At 34.4% G+C, this 17456-nt stretch overlaps 1 protein-coding gene across 1 annotated transcript in view; it reads left to right on the forward strand.

Annotated features, from left to right (window-relative positions):
- side-IV (sidestep IV) overlaps positions 1–17456 on the forward strand; it is a 620396-nt gene that overhangs the window by 357918 nt on the left and 245022 nt on the right. The window contains exon 8 of the mRNA XM_069827023.1: positions 8449–8579. Coding sequence (XP_069683124.1) covers positions 8449–8579 — 131 coding nt within the window. The remainder of the gene's footprint in view (positions 1–8448; positions 8580–17456) is intronic.

Below are 17456 nucleotides of genomic sequence, written 5' to 3' on the forward strand. Positions count from 1 at the left end.
CGTTCAGCCATTATCGCGTGAAAAGGTTACAAACATACAGACAGACATACAAACAAAAATTCAAAAAAGCGATTTTCGGTTTCAGGGTGGTTAATTATATATGTTAGGACCAATTATTTTTGGAAAATCGAAAATTACCAGAAAAATTTCGGCTACAGATTTATTATTAGTATAGATAGATAAGTCAAAGACTGAAATCTCAAAACTTTACATGTTTGTATTATCATTATAGGACTTATTGGAACAAATACAAAAATGAATTCAAAATTTAAATTCTTAATTTAAATTCAAGAATCCGCTCCAGAGCACGAGTTCTACTCTTTCAGGGGTGAGCTAAAGTTCTATCTGTTTATATTATACTAGTGGCTTGTGCAGCAAATGCTGCAAACTAAGTTATAAGAAGTTAAAATAATAATTGTTCAGATTTGTTTTCAATGAAGAATACTAGACATTTTGAAAGTTATTTGCTTCCATAATAGTGAAACATATTCCCTCTGAATGGTTTTTTATGCCAAATACTTTTCCTTGAACCTATCCATCTTCAGTTCTTGACTCTCAATGTGAAAACGCAAGTAACAATGTCAGGACAATCAGCGCGTTTTTCATATGGGAGTAACATAGTAGCTATTTCAGGTCATTGCGGATTGATTGTACGTGAGAGCTAAGAAAATGTCAGGCTGCATGTTTTGTGAACTACCCTGAAATGTAGAGGACAGAATCACTTTCTCCCACTAAGAGATCTTGCTGAGGTGATCAAGAGACTAAAAAATCTTATAGACCTCTTATTTTATCAATAATGTATTATCCCGTATATTTTCAGTAGTATAGGCTGTTGTGAGGAATCTATTGCTGAGATGCGGAAAATGAGGCGAATGATATGTCAGAGTTGTAGAATCTTATACGCGCCCTAAATAAAATTGTCCTTCGTAAATCGTTAGCAATTTCAGTGTTTCATTCGTTGCTGGTTGCGGGAAGTAAACTTACTCATCACGGTAGCAAGAAGTGATATGGCCTGCTATTTTCCCAACCACAAAATATGCTTGGCAGTGATCACAAATCCAATCGATTGAAAAAAAAAGAAATACGAAATGAATCTTAATGTAGCCTAGTTTAAAGACGTAGCTAAAATAGGAAGTAGCCTATGTTTTGTAGTTCATAATATCCAATATAGTATACAGTTATCAAAAAGAGATTACACAAATGAAGATCGACATATTGGCATTATGATGCCAGTCTGAGTCATCTGAACTCTAAATATGTCAGCAATCTTGCAGGTCACGGCCTTCGTGTAATAGCCTATTGTTTATTGCAGTGTCTGTTTTGTTTTATTCTGAAATGCAATTAGTTCTCAAAACTGACTAAAGATGGATTTTGGAAAATAGGAAAACTATGTAGGAAAACTAGCGCTTCTCTGAAAATTACTATTTTTCTGAAAATCCTTGGATGCCAAGCTTTAAATTGACGGGTCATTTATTAAAATCCGTTCAGCCGTTTTCCCGTAATTTCCATTACCAGTTCAAATTATGTATATATATGCAGGGTGTTTAAAAATACGGGGCATAATTTCAGATATGTATTTCCCACATGTAGACAATCAAAATAGTTCATTACAACATGTGTCCGGAAATGCTTTATTTCCGAGTTATGGCCTTCACAACATTGAAATTTACCGGAATGTTTTTCTTTCCGCAGGTCGTTGCCGTCAAAGGAGACATTAAGAGGGCACTCTGACAGTTCATTCCGAGGCGAAGGTTACATTCAGTGTTGTGTAGGCGTTAGACTGTGCGACATGTATTCAAATCAAGAGCTGGCAGAGATACACTTCATTTACGGTAAGGCGGACGGCAATGCTGCGCTGGCTCGTCGTTTGTACCAGGAGAGGTACCCACAGCGACAATGTCCAGATCGGAAGACATTTGTACGTCTCCATTACCGTCTGTGCGAGTATGGAAAATTTAACTCTCCTGGTTTGGGAAGGGGACGACCAAGATCTACAACTCCAGAAGTACAGGAGGAGATTCTGGAGGCTGTGAACATGACTCCTTCTATCAGCACACGAAGGGTAGCGTTGCAAGTCAATGTTCCTCATACGACTGTTTGGAGACTGTTGAAAGAGTATCAATTGTATCCTTATCATTTGCAACGTGTACAGGCCCTGTCACCAGCAGATTACCCTGCACGAGTTAGGTTCTGTCACTGGTTCTTGCAGCAGTGTGGTGTAAATCCGAACTTTCCTGCATTAGTATTATTTACAGATGAAGCACAGTTCACACGAGCGAGATGGCATAACAAATTTCCACAATCAGCATGTATGGGCGTATGAAAACCCACGTGCAACTGTTCCATCTCATCACCAGGTGCGGTTCTCCCTCAAGATGTGGGCCGGTATCATTGGTGATCGATTAGTTGGACCCCATGTACTTGTAAACAGACTTACGGGGCAGGCATACACAAACTTCCTGGAAAACACCATACCTCATGTTTTAGAAGACACTCCACTGATCAATCGTCAACACGTTCACTTCTTGCATGATGGCGCTCCTGCACACTTCAGTAGTACGGCTCGCCGGTACTTGGATCCAAGGTTTCCTGATCGATGGATAGGTAGAGGTGGCCCAATTGCTTGGCCTCCACGCTCACCTGATCTGAACGCTCTCGATTTCTACTTGTGGGGCCATTTAAAATAATTGGTTTATTCGTCTCCGGTGCCTGATTTGGAATCCCTTCGGAATCGAATTGTGGCATGTTCTGAGGACATACGCAGTACTCCTGGAGTTTGGGATCGTGTTCGCAGGTCAATGAGACATCGATGTGAGGTCTGTATTCAAGCAGGAGGTGGACATTTTGAACATCTTCTGTAATGACAACGACCTGCGGAAAGAAAAACGTTCCGGTGAATATCAATGTTGTGAAGGCCATAACTCGGAAATGAAGCATTTCCGGACACATGTTGTAATGAACTATTTTGATTGTCTACATGTGGGAAATACATAACTGAAATTATGCGCCGTATTTTTGAAACACCTTATATAGATTTTATGTTAGAATTATTAGCAAAATAAATAAATAATTAAAAATCCATTTCTGAATTCGCCCATACGTGCTACATGCCCTTCCATCTCATACTTCTGGATTTAATCTTCCCAATTATGTCGGGTAAAGAATACAATGCATCCAGTTCTGCATTGTGTAACTTTCTCCATTCTCCTGTAACTTTATCACTCTTAGTCCCAGATATTTTCTCAGCATCACTAAACAAACAAACTACAGTAGGAAATGGAGCACAGTTAAAAGTCAGCAACGCGTCAGTGCAAATGATTACACAAGTAATCCAGCATTAATGTCATTCAGTTAGTAGTAAACAGATTTCCATTCCGGACGGTTGTTGCTACGAATCCGTTATTAGGGTGGACACTGCTGACGTAAAGGTGATGATACCCTCCCTTCTCTCTCTCTCTCTCTGAATTCAAGTCAGGTTTACAACGCTGCCGGGGTCACAGAACAGAGGCCTTGCTTGGCCTTGCAGAGGTGTAAATAGTTAATAATCTGTCTGACAACGGGAAGGGATCGAAGTGTGACGTACGGAGTACAGGATGACTGATAAATATTTAAACATTTTAGTATTTGTGTCAGTCGCACAAACGGACACTGTCACTACAATGAATATCCCACACTGAAAAGTGATTCTGCCTGGAAAATTTGTAATGAGAGAGAGAAAATGATTTTGTGCGAGATCGTGCGTATTTGCTTGGTTTCCGCACAAAACCATCCGCGGTAAGTCTAAAATTCCACATTCAGTATTCCCAACCGAACACACATAACAATTTCCCTCTTCTTACCGCTTAAGTGGCATATTGATTTTACTGCTTTAGGCTTTTAACATATTATTTTTAGAGACGTTCAATATAGTAACAATAAATAAATTGGAAACTTACCACTGCAATTTCACCTAAATTGCACTGTTAATTATTGTTTTTAAATAATTGCAAAAATTAAGTAAACTCTACAACTCCACTAAAGTTACTGCATTCGTGTTGCAAGTAACATTAAGGAAGCCGTGAAAAAATCAACAAGATTCAAGATGCCGATGTTATTACTGCAATATGTTATATAAATAATATTGTTAAAATATTAAAATGAAAAATAAATCATTACATAACCTTACCGTTTGTTTTAAGTTCGCATTTATAGACTGGGGGGGAAAAAAGACAGACGTATATCACGGCCTGCTGGAGTATAGTAAACACAGAAAACATTTTAAAGCAACAATGTTGAAGATAGATATTTTTGTTTTGCAAATTTCCCGTTATGGCACAGAAACCAAGATGGAGATTTCATTGCAACTAATTAGAAATTCCTCTTTCAGGTATGTAATAAACGATCTTCGCACAAAATAATGTACGATACACGAGCGGTATGTTTTCTTTCAATTCTCGGAAATTAAAAAAGCTCAACTACGTTTCGCTTTTTCAAACTTTTCCTCGAACATGAAAACTTCAACATACCGCTCTACTAACGCATATTACTATTTCGTATAATGAAGGTGAGAAAACCCTGTAACTTACAAGAAATATAACTTACAGTTTTCAAATTAAACTAGAAAGATATCTGAAGAAATTCTACGATATAGGCCTATCAGGGATATATCGGCAAGTATAGTGCGTTCATATCACGTTTAATCCGAAGAACACGGAAAAATTCCAACCGCTGATTGCTTTAAGGTACGGTCACACGTCGCTACTTTTGCTGCGCAACTTTTGTACTGCAGCTGCAAAAGTTGCATGTCGTGTTCACACGTAAGCCAAAAGTAGCGCGCTGCACGCTACTTTTCGTGCTGCGCAACCCGAGTGCAGCAAAAGTTGCAACTGGAGGTTGCGAGTCTGTTCACACACAAGGCGCTACTTTTGCAGCCGCAGTCATGCTGCAGGTTTCCGTCTCCATGTTGACTTCTCAATATACATTTTTTGGTTATGTTCGCATTATTAATAAACTCATGTGAAAGCTTACTTATCTATTATTTGCTTTTCTTTCCTAACTAGTATTCAGAAATTGGCGTTATTTTTACTATAAAGCTTTTAAAAACGCCTATATACTTAAATGATTACGAACAGTATATTCACGTAATCAATGCTGGCAACCCTCCTGTTTGAAACTACGCTACAGAAAATTTAAAAAGTGAATTATATCGTCAGCAAATATGCTAGACTGCGTTGTGCATTTAATAACTGTTACAATTAATTTATTTTCATCACATCTAACATTAAAATACATCCAAACAATAAAAGTATCATTGGCACATATGGGTGGCAACACTGGTCGCAACCTCAGCAAAAGTTTCAACAAAACCGATATCAAAAATGCTGCGGCTGCAACCCTGAGAACCCTGTTCACACGTCGCTGCTTCTAAGCTGCGCGTAGCATGAAAAAATAAGCGAGCAGCAGGTTCGGCAGCCGCTACTTTTCGGGTTGCACCGTTGTTCACACGTCGCAGTACGAGAGTTGCGCAGTTTTTTATACTGCATCGCTGCATAAGTAGCGACGTGTGACCGTACCTTTATGCTTCAAGGTTGAGCGGGCTTGTATGTTACCGGTCGTTGCACAGCTTAGTACAGTCTGAGATGTGTATATCGATGGTGTTTTGGTAAAGGGGGATGTCATAAAAATGTGTTTTGAGTTAAATCAAAATTGAACATCTGAGTATTCTTTTGTTTTTTGCACACCCAATTGTAGATCTGACCATATCACACCTTCACTAAATATGCTGTCCTGAGTCCTTCTCAAAGAGCGAAGAACTATTCACTCTCTCACTTTACTCTTCAATATTCTTCAAAACTCTAACCCTAGCTATAGTACTTAGCTTCTGGTTTTCAATATTTGTCCTCATATCACGAAATAAATACTTGCTCACAACACCATATCACACTCTCCATTCCTAAACACAGAACATCCTTCTGCTCTTCATCTTTCACCGTCTTTGCAGCTCATCTCTGAAACTCTCTACCACAACATATCAGAGACTGTCGGACATTGTCTAGATTCAGAAATAAATTAAAATTGCACTTTTTCAATTCAGATTCCTTTCAGTTATAAGCCCTTTTCACTGCGATAGTTCCTTCCTTTCCCCTTTTTGCTCTCTTTATCAGCTGATGAATTTATTTCATAGCCTTTTTGTTGTTAATTTTATTCAATTTCCTTTTTCCTTTTTATTATTATTTTATTACATTCTATTTTGTTATATTCTTCCTTACGTTTTCCATATTACCCATTTGTATTAAATGAGTTGCTTTTGCTATATTCCAATGTATTTTACTTTCTTTTTTCTATTATGGTATTATTTTCATGTTGTTTAGTGTCGATTTTATTATGCTATTATTATTATTTTTTCGTAATATGTTAGTATTCCGTTCTTTAACTTTTTGTTAAATTTTAGCTGCTTGTATACTTTGTGACCTGGTAGAGTGTAAGAGAAGGCCATATGCCCTTAACTCTGCCAGTATAAATAATAATAATAATAATAATAATAATAATAATAATAATAATAATAATAATAATAATTGTTATTATTATTATTATTATTATTATTATTATTATTATTATTATTATTATTATTATTATTATTATTATTATTATTATTATTGTAGAATTTAACTTCTATTTTCTCCTGGAGGACAAAACTGCATTTGTACAAAAATTACTTATCGCCCCCTTTACCCGAACACCGGCACCGAAAAAAAAATGTTAGTGTAAACACTCGTGATACCCCACTTCGATTACTGTGATATTCTGCTTACTGACCTAAGCGTTACTTCGGCGCAGAGACTACAACGTGTTCATAATATGTGCGTCCGTTTCGTCTGCAATATTCGCCGGGCTGATCACGTAACACCATCCCTCGAAATGTTGTCCTGGCTCCGTCTAGAAGATCGTAGGAAAATCCACTGTCTTTCCCTTCCCTTTCACATATTGCATTTCTCCACTCCTGTCTATCTTGCGTCTCGTTTTCAAAATTTATCCACCCATCATAACCTAGACGCACGATCACAACACTCCTCAATATTATCCATTCCCTCCCACCGAACATCCTCACATTCATCTTCTTTCACTGTGGCTGTTCCTCGACTTTGGAATTCCCTACCGAATTATGTCAGGGACTGTCAGACATCAAACCAATTTAAGAATAGGCTAACGAAACATTTTTCTAACAATTCTTGCTGTTTCAGGTTTCTCTGTGTTTAATGGTTATATATATCACAGATAAATATCTAAATTATTATTATTATTATTATTATTATTATTATTATTATTATTATTACTATTTCTTACCAATGTTTATTATTGTCACACTAACATTACTTATCCAACTTTCATTATTCACTTTCATGTTGTTTTATGGTCTAGATATTAATGTAATAACTATGTAAGCAATTGTATTCAATTAGAATTAGAGTCGGGCTGGGCGGAAGAGAAGGCCTACTGGCCTTAGCTCTGCGTGATTAAATAAATTTATTATTATTATTATTATTATTATTATTATTATTATTATTATTATTGATTATTATTATTACTATTATTATTATTATTATTATTATTATTATTATTATTATTATTATTATTATTATTATAACTATTTCTTACCAATGTTTATTATTGTCACACTAACATTACTTATCCAACTTTCATTATTCACTTTCATGTTGTTTTATGGTCTAGATATTAATACAATAATTATGTAAGCAATTGTATTCAATTAGAATTAGAGTCTGGCTTGGCGGAAGGGAAGGCCTACTGGCCTTAGTTCTGCCTGATTAAATAAATTTATTATTATTATTATTATTATTATTATTATTATTATTATTATTATTATTATTATTATTATTATTATTATAACTATTTCTTATCAATGTTTATTATTGTCACACTAACATTAGTTATCCAACTGTCATTATTTACTTTCATGTTGTTTTATGGTCTACCTGTAGATATTAATGTAATAACTATGTAAGCAATTGTATTCAATTAGAATTAGAGTCTGGCTTGGCGGAAGAGAAGGCCTACTGGCCTTAGCTCTGCCTGATTAAATAAATTTATTATTATTATTATTATTATTATTATTATTATTATTATTATTAACACCATCGATAATTATTATAATATAAAAATGAGAGATGTTTGAATAATAATTACAATTCCAGGACTATAATTCATAATACGATTTCTGTAGAGTAGTCGTATAATAAAACTTGTAGTACAGATTGAAGTAGTTTGGTAAAGTCTGGCCAAAGGCATGTTTATCTCCCACAAATGTTCTTTTTAATTATATCACACTTCTGTTGCTATAGTGAAAAGTTTTCTTTTTTAGCGAAGACTGGGCATAGATGTCAACAGTTACACAGAAAGCGTAATTGAAGATAATCATTATGTTCACGCGAGTCTTTTTCTGTTTTCCAGATGTCCCAGTGGTGTCCCTTAAGATGGGTTCTAGTCTCAACCCAGACGACATCAAAGAAGGTGACGACGTTTACTTTGAGTGCAACATCCGTGCCAATCCCAAGGCTTATAGATTAGCTTGGTTCCACAATGTAAGTAGCAGAGAAGTGTTTTTATTGTTATGATTATGGTAACTGCTCTAGTGGACTAACTAGCACACTCGTTTAAGCAAGTTGGCAACACTTGTTTCTTTCCTAATAGGACTATAACACAAACTGTTACTTGTTGAATCCTTGTGCAATGTAACTTGAAAATGTTCCGAAGAAGCATTATTTTTATTAAAAGGTGTTGGAAGATAATTTTCTTATCTTCACTTCATTTTGAAGAAAATTAAATCCTTACCATTTGACTTACACAGATGTTATTGCGATTAAATTGAGAAAATACAGCGTTTAAGTACAGAAATCTGACATAAGTCTACGAAGTGACGAAAAATTCGATGTAGGCCTATAAAGTCTTAAGGATAATAGAAAAAAGCGAAAAAAAGTCATTTTTACAGACTCATGGGCCTAAAACTACTATAGATAGACAAGTAAACCTGCATAATTACTAAAATATTCTTGAATGTTGCTAGGCTTGTTTGGGGATATAATTCTATTACTATTTTTATTACGTTACACTGAACAACAAGATTTTACTTTTTGTCTTGCTCCGAAATAAAAATAGGTGAATATTACTAATACTGTATGTGAGCCCTAAATCTGAATTTGAATTCCAAATTGCCTCGTCATGTACCAATTCCGGGGAATTTTTATGAAAAAAACTACTTTTTTTTTTCAATTTTTCTCTGCTACTGTTAAAATTACAACACACTAGGGATCCAAAATGCTTCATAATACTTGAAAAATGTGTACTGGATACAAAAATGATGTTACATAGTTTAAAACACAACAACAATGAAAATATTTCATGCATATGAGAAAATTCTCGGAATTTGAACTTACATTTAAAAGAATTTTCTGGATGACTTCTGTTTATAACTAGACCCGGGACTATCTTTTACAAGGAACCAACAATAATATGCAAGCATGCTGGATGATGATCTTACATTATATCGCCTTTCCATTTCAGATATTTCATGATGAAATCTTTCCCCATGCTGGATGCTTACCACTCCATAGTTAGGAGGAAAGAAATCCAAATGAGAATGTAAAAAGTGTATTTTGAGAAACATATTGCACCCCATTTTCTCACATGCACTTGACATGGTTTCCACAACAAATTCTATATAGTTGTCTACCCTAGAATCTCCAAGGAAATTTGAGCAAATATCTTTGAATGCTCTCCATGCCATTCTTTCTGTAATGGAAAGTTTTTCCTCAAACAAAGATTCAGCCATAACTTTGTGAACTGTGAACCGATGAAAATGCCCTCTTTTAATTTGCCTTCACTCAAACGGTAAACGTTTCTTTTAAATATTGAAAACCACACCCTTGTTTGTTCTTTGCGTAGACTTCAATTTTGAACTGTTCTGAAATTTACTGAATAGAAGGGACCAATACCTGTTTATTTGTTAGGAGTACAAAAGAATATGCCAACAACCATAAGAAACCGGAAATAAGTTATAAACTCATAAAATGCATGAGCTTTCGTTTTGGTTTACAACCCCCAAACCGCGCCAGATGTTTCCTGGGAGAGTGAAATCATAGTAATTTTTTAAACCCTTACGTGATATGAAGAAAAGAGATGCATTTTCGGATTCAGCACACACCAAACCATAAGGGACACATTGTTTTAAGTCGGAGCAAAATTATTGTTGTTCATTGTTATTTTTGCAATAAGTAATCAAAACACAAAGTTATGTACTTTACAGTAAGTGCTTAAGGGGAACGATGCGTAAAATTTTGATCATTTTCAGTAAAAAATCGCATTTTCATTTTCTTGTAATAAATGAATCCGCAATCTACCATTTATATGTTGAGCAAGTGTCAATGCTCTGAGGCGATCGAAAGTATAAAAATTAAGAAATATATAAATGGCTGCACCCTTGAACTTCAATTCCGGTCAATTTTACAAAGTTTTTTCTCACACTTTTTTCTTCAGCTCATTTCGTTAGATTCAAAGTGTAAAGGCTCTTATAATTTTGATGTTAGGAACGTGACATTTTTACTGGATGTTCTATAAAGTTTGTTTAACAAATTGGAATATCAGATTTTTAGTATGTTAATTACTATTTAAATTAAAAATAATTTGTGTAACAATAGTTACTAGAAAAAAAACTTTCGACAAAATAATATATATATATTTTTTTTCTATTCTAAGGATATATTTCTAAACTATGCATACTTACTTGTTAGTGCTTTTCTAGGTATATCAAATGTACTGTATTTTTTTCTAGATCATATCTTACTTAAAAATTGTACGAGGAGAAAGATTTTTAAAATATGTCCCAATTTTTTTTTTCAAAAAGGACATAACTCAGAAAATATCTGGGTGACATGCAATGATATTTGTAGCATGTATTTTTATTTTAGTAGGTTATTTTAAGACGCTTTATCAACAGCTTAGGTTATTTAGCGTTTGAATGAGATGAAGGTGATAATGCCAGTGAAATGAGTTCGGGGTCCAACACCGAAAGTTACCCAGCATTTGCTCATATTGGGTTGAGGGAAAACTCCGGAAAAAACCTCAACCAGGTAACTTGCCCCGACCGGGAATCGAACCCGGGTCACCTGGTTTCGCTGCCAGACGCCCTAACCGTTACACCATAGGTGTGGACTGTAGCATGTATATGTATGTATATATATGAACACACAAACATAGTACACATCATATGTGGAATGTGTGTGCCAAAAATAAACCAACTAGCTCAAAAACTACAGAAGTTAAAAATTTCACCCATGTCTTCCCTTAAAGTGATGTCAATCTCATTATAATTACGTAAGTGATGCAGTAAAGACCACCGTGTTCGCCGAAAAATACGAGATGTGTCCTGCAAGGTTGCTGCAACGATAGTCTGTGTGAGTAGAGATGCATCTCAAGAGTCAACAGGCATAGAAAAAATTACATGTTTCATGTAGCCCCACGGAAAATGTAATGGAGATGTACGGGGATCTTGCAGGCCAATTCACATGCCCTCCCCAGCCGATCCACCGATCGTCAAAAATCGTGTTAAGGCAATCTCAAACTTGACCAAGAAAGTAACTGGTGACGGGAAACGTGAGCTGGTGCACCAAACGTACGAACATTGGGAGATTTTTTTTCAGAGAAACCTTTATGGTCCATCCTGTGCTCTTTTGGCATTGCCTTGAGCAGCACCGTAAATAGGATGTATGTGTTTAACTTCTCTCGACATGTAGATCACTATGTTGATTCTACATTAGTGTTATAGAGATACGTGCTGTTTGCTTGCTGTGTAGCTCTGAGCGAGTGATGTTAGATGTACTTCAAACCAAATTGCTGATAAGCTGGAATAGGCTTTTAGTGTAATGAGTAGTTTAACAAAAGGGGTTATATTGATCTCGCCTGTTGTCCCTAGCAGTTTGGGAATAGAATTTTCGTCACGCTCTGTATAGCAATTGATTAATACTAATATTTATGAGAATTCATATTAAACATGACCTAATGCAAGTTTAGGAGTCTCTATTATAATGGAATTTAATTACTGTGTACAAACAATTTAAAGCTAACTTCAAACATTGTAAGAAACTTCTTGTAAGTAAACGCAGTGAAATAAGTATGTCAATATCAGAATTAAAATTGTAAATAAATTCTGAATTCTAATCTTGATAATATACCTTGCAAGTAATAAAAAATTACGAAGTATATAATAAAAAGTAATTACGTGTTGCTCAAAACTTAGTAGTATCTAATCACATTAAATAATAACCGAGATCACTTCGATTTTTTTAGGAAAACTAATTCCATTCTTTAGGAAATGTGTAATATGTAAATTTATGCTCGACCATTCCGAAATGTAGTAATTATACACCTGGTAGCAGTACTTTAATGCATGTCATTAAAGTACACCTACTCATTAAAGTTCAGTTTTTCGATTATTCTCGGATATGCAATCGAAAGATAACGAGGGAAACGTCAGGGAGGCTGGAAATCCAATACTGTCGCACAAGGTTATGTTCTGTTACTATAATAATTAGCGTTAATTGTAAATAATATTCAAATAAATTCAATTTGTCATCTCGTTTTTCAATTCTAAATCAATTTCCAAGTTATACCAAAATTAGTTCATGTTATTCTCTACATCAAGGTCATTGACATTATTGTTTCTCGGAAAAAATCAATACTTTCTCGTCTGCGCACATCTCACACGAGCTATGCACAAGGTCACTTCCGGTCATGAGTCAGATACAAATAAAATAATACTTCTGAATAATTTCAAGTTAGAAATATGGTCGAGCATAGAAAGTCGTATGAAACTTGCCTATAATGGTAATTAAGACGCTCGTATGAAAATTATGAAACGAGCGCAAGCGACGTTTCATAAACAAACATACTTGCGTCTTAATTACTATCATTATAGGCTCGTTGCATAATGTACTATTCTTATCTGATTTATTCCATAATAATTGTAAATCATAATTATTAATTGCTGATTTTGCGTCTTGTGCCCAGTAGGCTAACAATTTGTAAATATATAATTTTGGAATAAAATTGATGAAATTTTATCGTGACTACCATAATTGTTTCGAAATAGCAATCATAACATGTATGTGAAATCTATACTAATAATAATAAGTCTGTAACCAAAATTTTTCTGGTAATCTTCTCTTTTCCAAAAATAATTGGTGTTAACATGTATAATTAACCATTATGAGAAAAAATCGCATTTTTTTTAATTTTTGTTTGTCTGTCCGTCTGTCTGTCTGTATGTCTGTCTGTTTGTCTGGATATTTGCCACCTTTTCACGCGATAAAGGCTGAACCGATTTCTATGAAAATTGTTATATAAATTAAGTTCGTTCTAGGCTGAAGTTACAGGAGAATGGAGAAAGTTACACAACACAGAACTGCACGCATTGTATTCTTCACCTGACATAATTAGGAACATTAAATCCAGACGTCTGAGATGAGCAGGGCATGTAGCACGTATGGGCGAATCGAGAAATGCATATAGAGTATTAGTTGGGAGGCTGGAGGGAAAAAGACCTTTAGGGAGGCCGAAACGTAGATGAGAAGATAATATAAAAATAAATTTGAGGAAGGTGGGATATGTTGATAGAGAATGGATTAATCTTGCTCAGGATAGGGACCAGTGGCGGGCTTATGTGAGGGCGGCAATGAATCTCCAGTTTCCTTAAAAGCAAGTAAGTAAGTGAGTCTAGACTGAATGGTCAGACCTTCAGACTGTCACGCAGGCGACTCAGGTTCGATTCCCGGTCAGGTCTGGGATTTTTCCAGAGTGACACTTGTGGCGAACAAGGTCACTGTTAGGGTTTTTCCCGTTTTTCCCCCCAAATTAGGCATTTACATCATTCCGCCCCCATTTCTCCATTTCGTTATCATTCCGTAGCATTCCCCTCCTGTGCTCGAGGTTTCGGGTTCGATCCCGATCCAGGTCGATGGCATTTAAGTGTGCTTAAATGCACAGGCTCATGTCAGTAGATTTACTGGCATCTAACAGAACTCCTGAGGGACAAAATTCCGGCACACCGATGACGCTGATATAACCTCTGCAGTTGCGAGCGTCGTTAAATAAACCGTAATTTAATATTTTAATGATCGTGTTACACCATACATAATATAAATTTTAAGAATCAATCTTAAAAATTAATGTTTTAAGGAGTGTCGTAATGTTTTTGTAAAAGTAACACTAGGCCGAATGCTATTTTTATGTTTCCATATAAGTATGAATGTCGCATAATTACTTAGATGTATGACACCACCAACACAAGCAGGCTTCCAATTACAGGTAGCTTACATAGATATATACACAAAATACATAATAAGAGAAAAAAACAACAAAACAAACAACACAAACGGAAGAAAGAAAATGCATAACGGTAATATATACTAGAATATAATATTACAGTTAATATAGTGCCAAATGTCAATATAATGATGCAAAATTATTTAAAACTAGAGTAAAAACGTTATAATACACTTCTTCATAATTTAAATATCTAAGGAAATACAATGCTTTTTAATACTGTATTAAATTTTTTCAATTGTTAAACTGAAATCCAATTGAGGATCACAGTTTAAAGACATAGAGTTTTAAGTATTACACATAACAAACAATGGAGAGTTGTTGAAGAAAACAGTTCTAGGTATAGGAATAATAAAAGGTTGCCTATGACATAATTCTCTTCTTTTTACATTGAACTGAAGGAATTTAAGAAAATCACAGTTATTGAATATACCGTTAACAGTCTTATAGAGTAAAATTTGGCTATTTATTAATCGTGGAGATTTTAAAGTTTTATAATTGAATTCAAAAAGCAACTGATTATATGAAATTTGCTTGTCATAAGACGACACGTGATGTTTTATTTTTTTAATATAAATAACGTAAAAATCTTTTCCGTATCCTTTCTATTTGCATCTTATGGGACTGGAACTGAGGTGACCATATTACAGACGCATACTCTAGCTTACTTCTAACTAGAGTTTTATGTAGAGTATCAATAGTATTTATATTTTTAATTCTTTTATATTTCTGATTATAAATCCTAATTTTGTATATACATCAATTACCACGTGATTTAAGTGCATTTTAAAACATAAGTTGTGTGTAAAATAAATACCCAAATCCTTAAATGATTCTACTCTAGGTAACTTCACACCATTAATTTCATACGAATTTTGAGCAACATTGATAATGTAGAGACAAAATACGATAATATAAAAATATTCTTAGACAAAATATTCACGATTTTGTATAATCTGTAACACAGAAATAATTGCATTCCATTCTCATGTTTATTAAATAACTTCAATCACATTTCACTTTTGAAATGCGCCCACGGAAATAAGAAATTTATTAATATTTAATCAGTCCTCTGACGCAAGCAGGCTCTCCAGGAAATGATAAATATTCAGTTCTTTTGATATTTTATCTACTCCCTTGCCGCGGTCTATACAGAATTCACCATCCTTCCTAGTATCACAGGAACAGAGTTGTCTCTTCCCATGTGAATTTCAGTTTGTAAATGGAACTTATTTCATATGCTGGTTTATTCTCTGGAGTACCTCTCTGTGAAGTTCCTCATTTCTCATGGAAGAATTGTAATGTATGTTATGCTCCTACAAGATCGCTTCTAACTTTTTTTTGTGAATATTAATACAATCACTATCAAGGCCTCGATAATTGCAATTATTATTTATTTCATTTCAATTAGCAGAACTTAGCAAACGATGAAAGCTGACAAATGAAAAAGCTATCTAACAACTGAATACTACAAATAAAATATCATCTCCATTACTGTTATTCTAATCGGTACTAGAAGGACAGTCCCTAAGTCCCTCAATTCTCTGTTGATATTTCCATTAAACTAGATATTCCAACAAGTATTATAAAATATAACACTATTAGCCATTAAACACTATCTGTATATTAAAAAAAAAATTATAATCTCATTAAATAGAAAAAAATGTTCTACTTTCCGAAAATGTTGATTGTATAACTTTTTTTATGTTCTACAATAACATTTTCATAGTTCCGAAAATCTTGTCCATTATATCTCATACCTTTCTTATTGATAACATTATTTATTTATTTACTTATTTATTTATTTACTCTCTATCTATCTATCTATCTATCTATCTATCTATCTATCTATCTATCTATCTATCTATCTATCTATCTATCTATCTATCTATCTATCTATCTATCTATCTATCTATCTATCTGTCTGTCTGTCTGTCTGTCTGTCTGTCTGTCTGTCTGTCTGTCTGTCTGTCTGTCTGTCTGTCTGCCTGCCTGCCTGCCTGCCTGCCTGCCTGCCTGCCTGCCTGCCTGCCTGCCTGCCTGCCTGCCTGCCTGCCTGCCTGCCTGCCTGCCTGCCTGTCTGTCTGTCTGTCTGTCTATCTATCTATCTATTTACTTATTTACTTATTTAACAGGGCAAAGCCCCAATTGCAGTAGATAGTACAGATATTCGTTTAAAAAACATAGATTTGCATATAACATGAAAAAAAGAGATGAAACAGATACAAATGCAGAATACAAGTGTAAATAGAAATTAAAATGGAAAATGAGAAAAGGAAAAAAAGAACAGACAAATTGATACTACCTAAATAAAAGACACACATATCGATATAAATAAAAAATACAAAATAAAATAAATGAAAAATAGTTAAGTATAGATATCATAGCCAAAAATATGAAAAAACTCATTTGTAAATAATTTTGTAAATTGAATTGATAAGTTTTGCCAGAAGGCAGCCTTGAATTCCGAGGAAGCAACAAAAAAAAAAAAAAAAAAAGAACAACATTTTAATGTTTTATGTTGTTATCTCATCGCAGAATAGATTGTAGTAGGTAACAAGATATTGACACGGAGGTTTATGAAGTTCTCATAATTATTCAAATTTATTCTTTTTAGGCTCAGTTGCATTGACATCTTTCCTAACTGGTGTTCACTTCTGACCAGGAGATGAGCATAGATGTCTATAAGCAATAGGAAGCCATATATTACAATTAAAGGTAGCTGATTCCAATGGAAATTGACGTGCTGATTTTGAAAATCACAAAATCATATTTATTTTTGGTCTAGTTTCACAAGTTTTGTAAAAATTAAAGTGTTTCGTATGTGATGAATGGCAGTTTGCATGGAACATATTTTGGAGCTAGGTTGAAATAGTACATTATGCAACGAGCTTATAATGGTAGTAATTAAGACGCGAGTATGTTTGTGAAACAAGCGCAAGCGAGTTTTATAATTTTCATACGAGCGTCTTAATTACCATTATAGTCAAGTTTCATACGACTTTTTATGCTTGACCATATTTCTAACTTGAAATTATTTATAAGTATTCATGTTATTCTTATTTGACTGAGGAGCGGAACTG

The sequence above is a fragment of the Periplaneta americana genome, chromosome 5 (genome assembly GCF_040183065.1).
Source record: "Periplaneta americana isolate PAMFEO1 chromosome 5, P.americana_PAMFEO1_priV1, whole genome shotgun sequence".
In the NCBI taxonomy this organism is placed as follows: Eukaryota; Metazoa; Arthropoda; class Insecta; order Blattodea; family Blattidae; genus Periplaneta; species Periplaneta americana.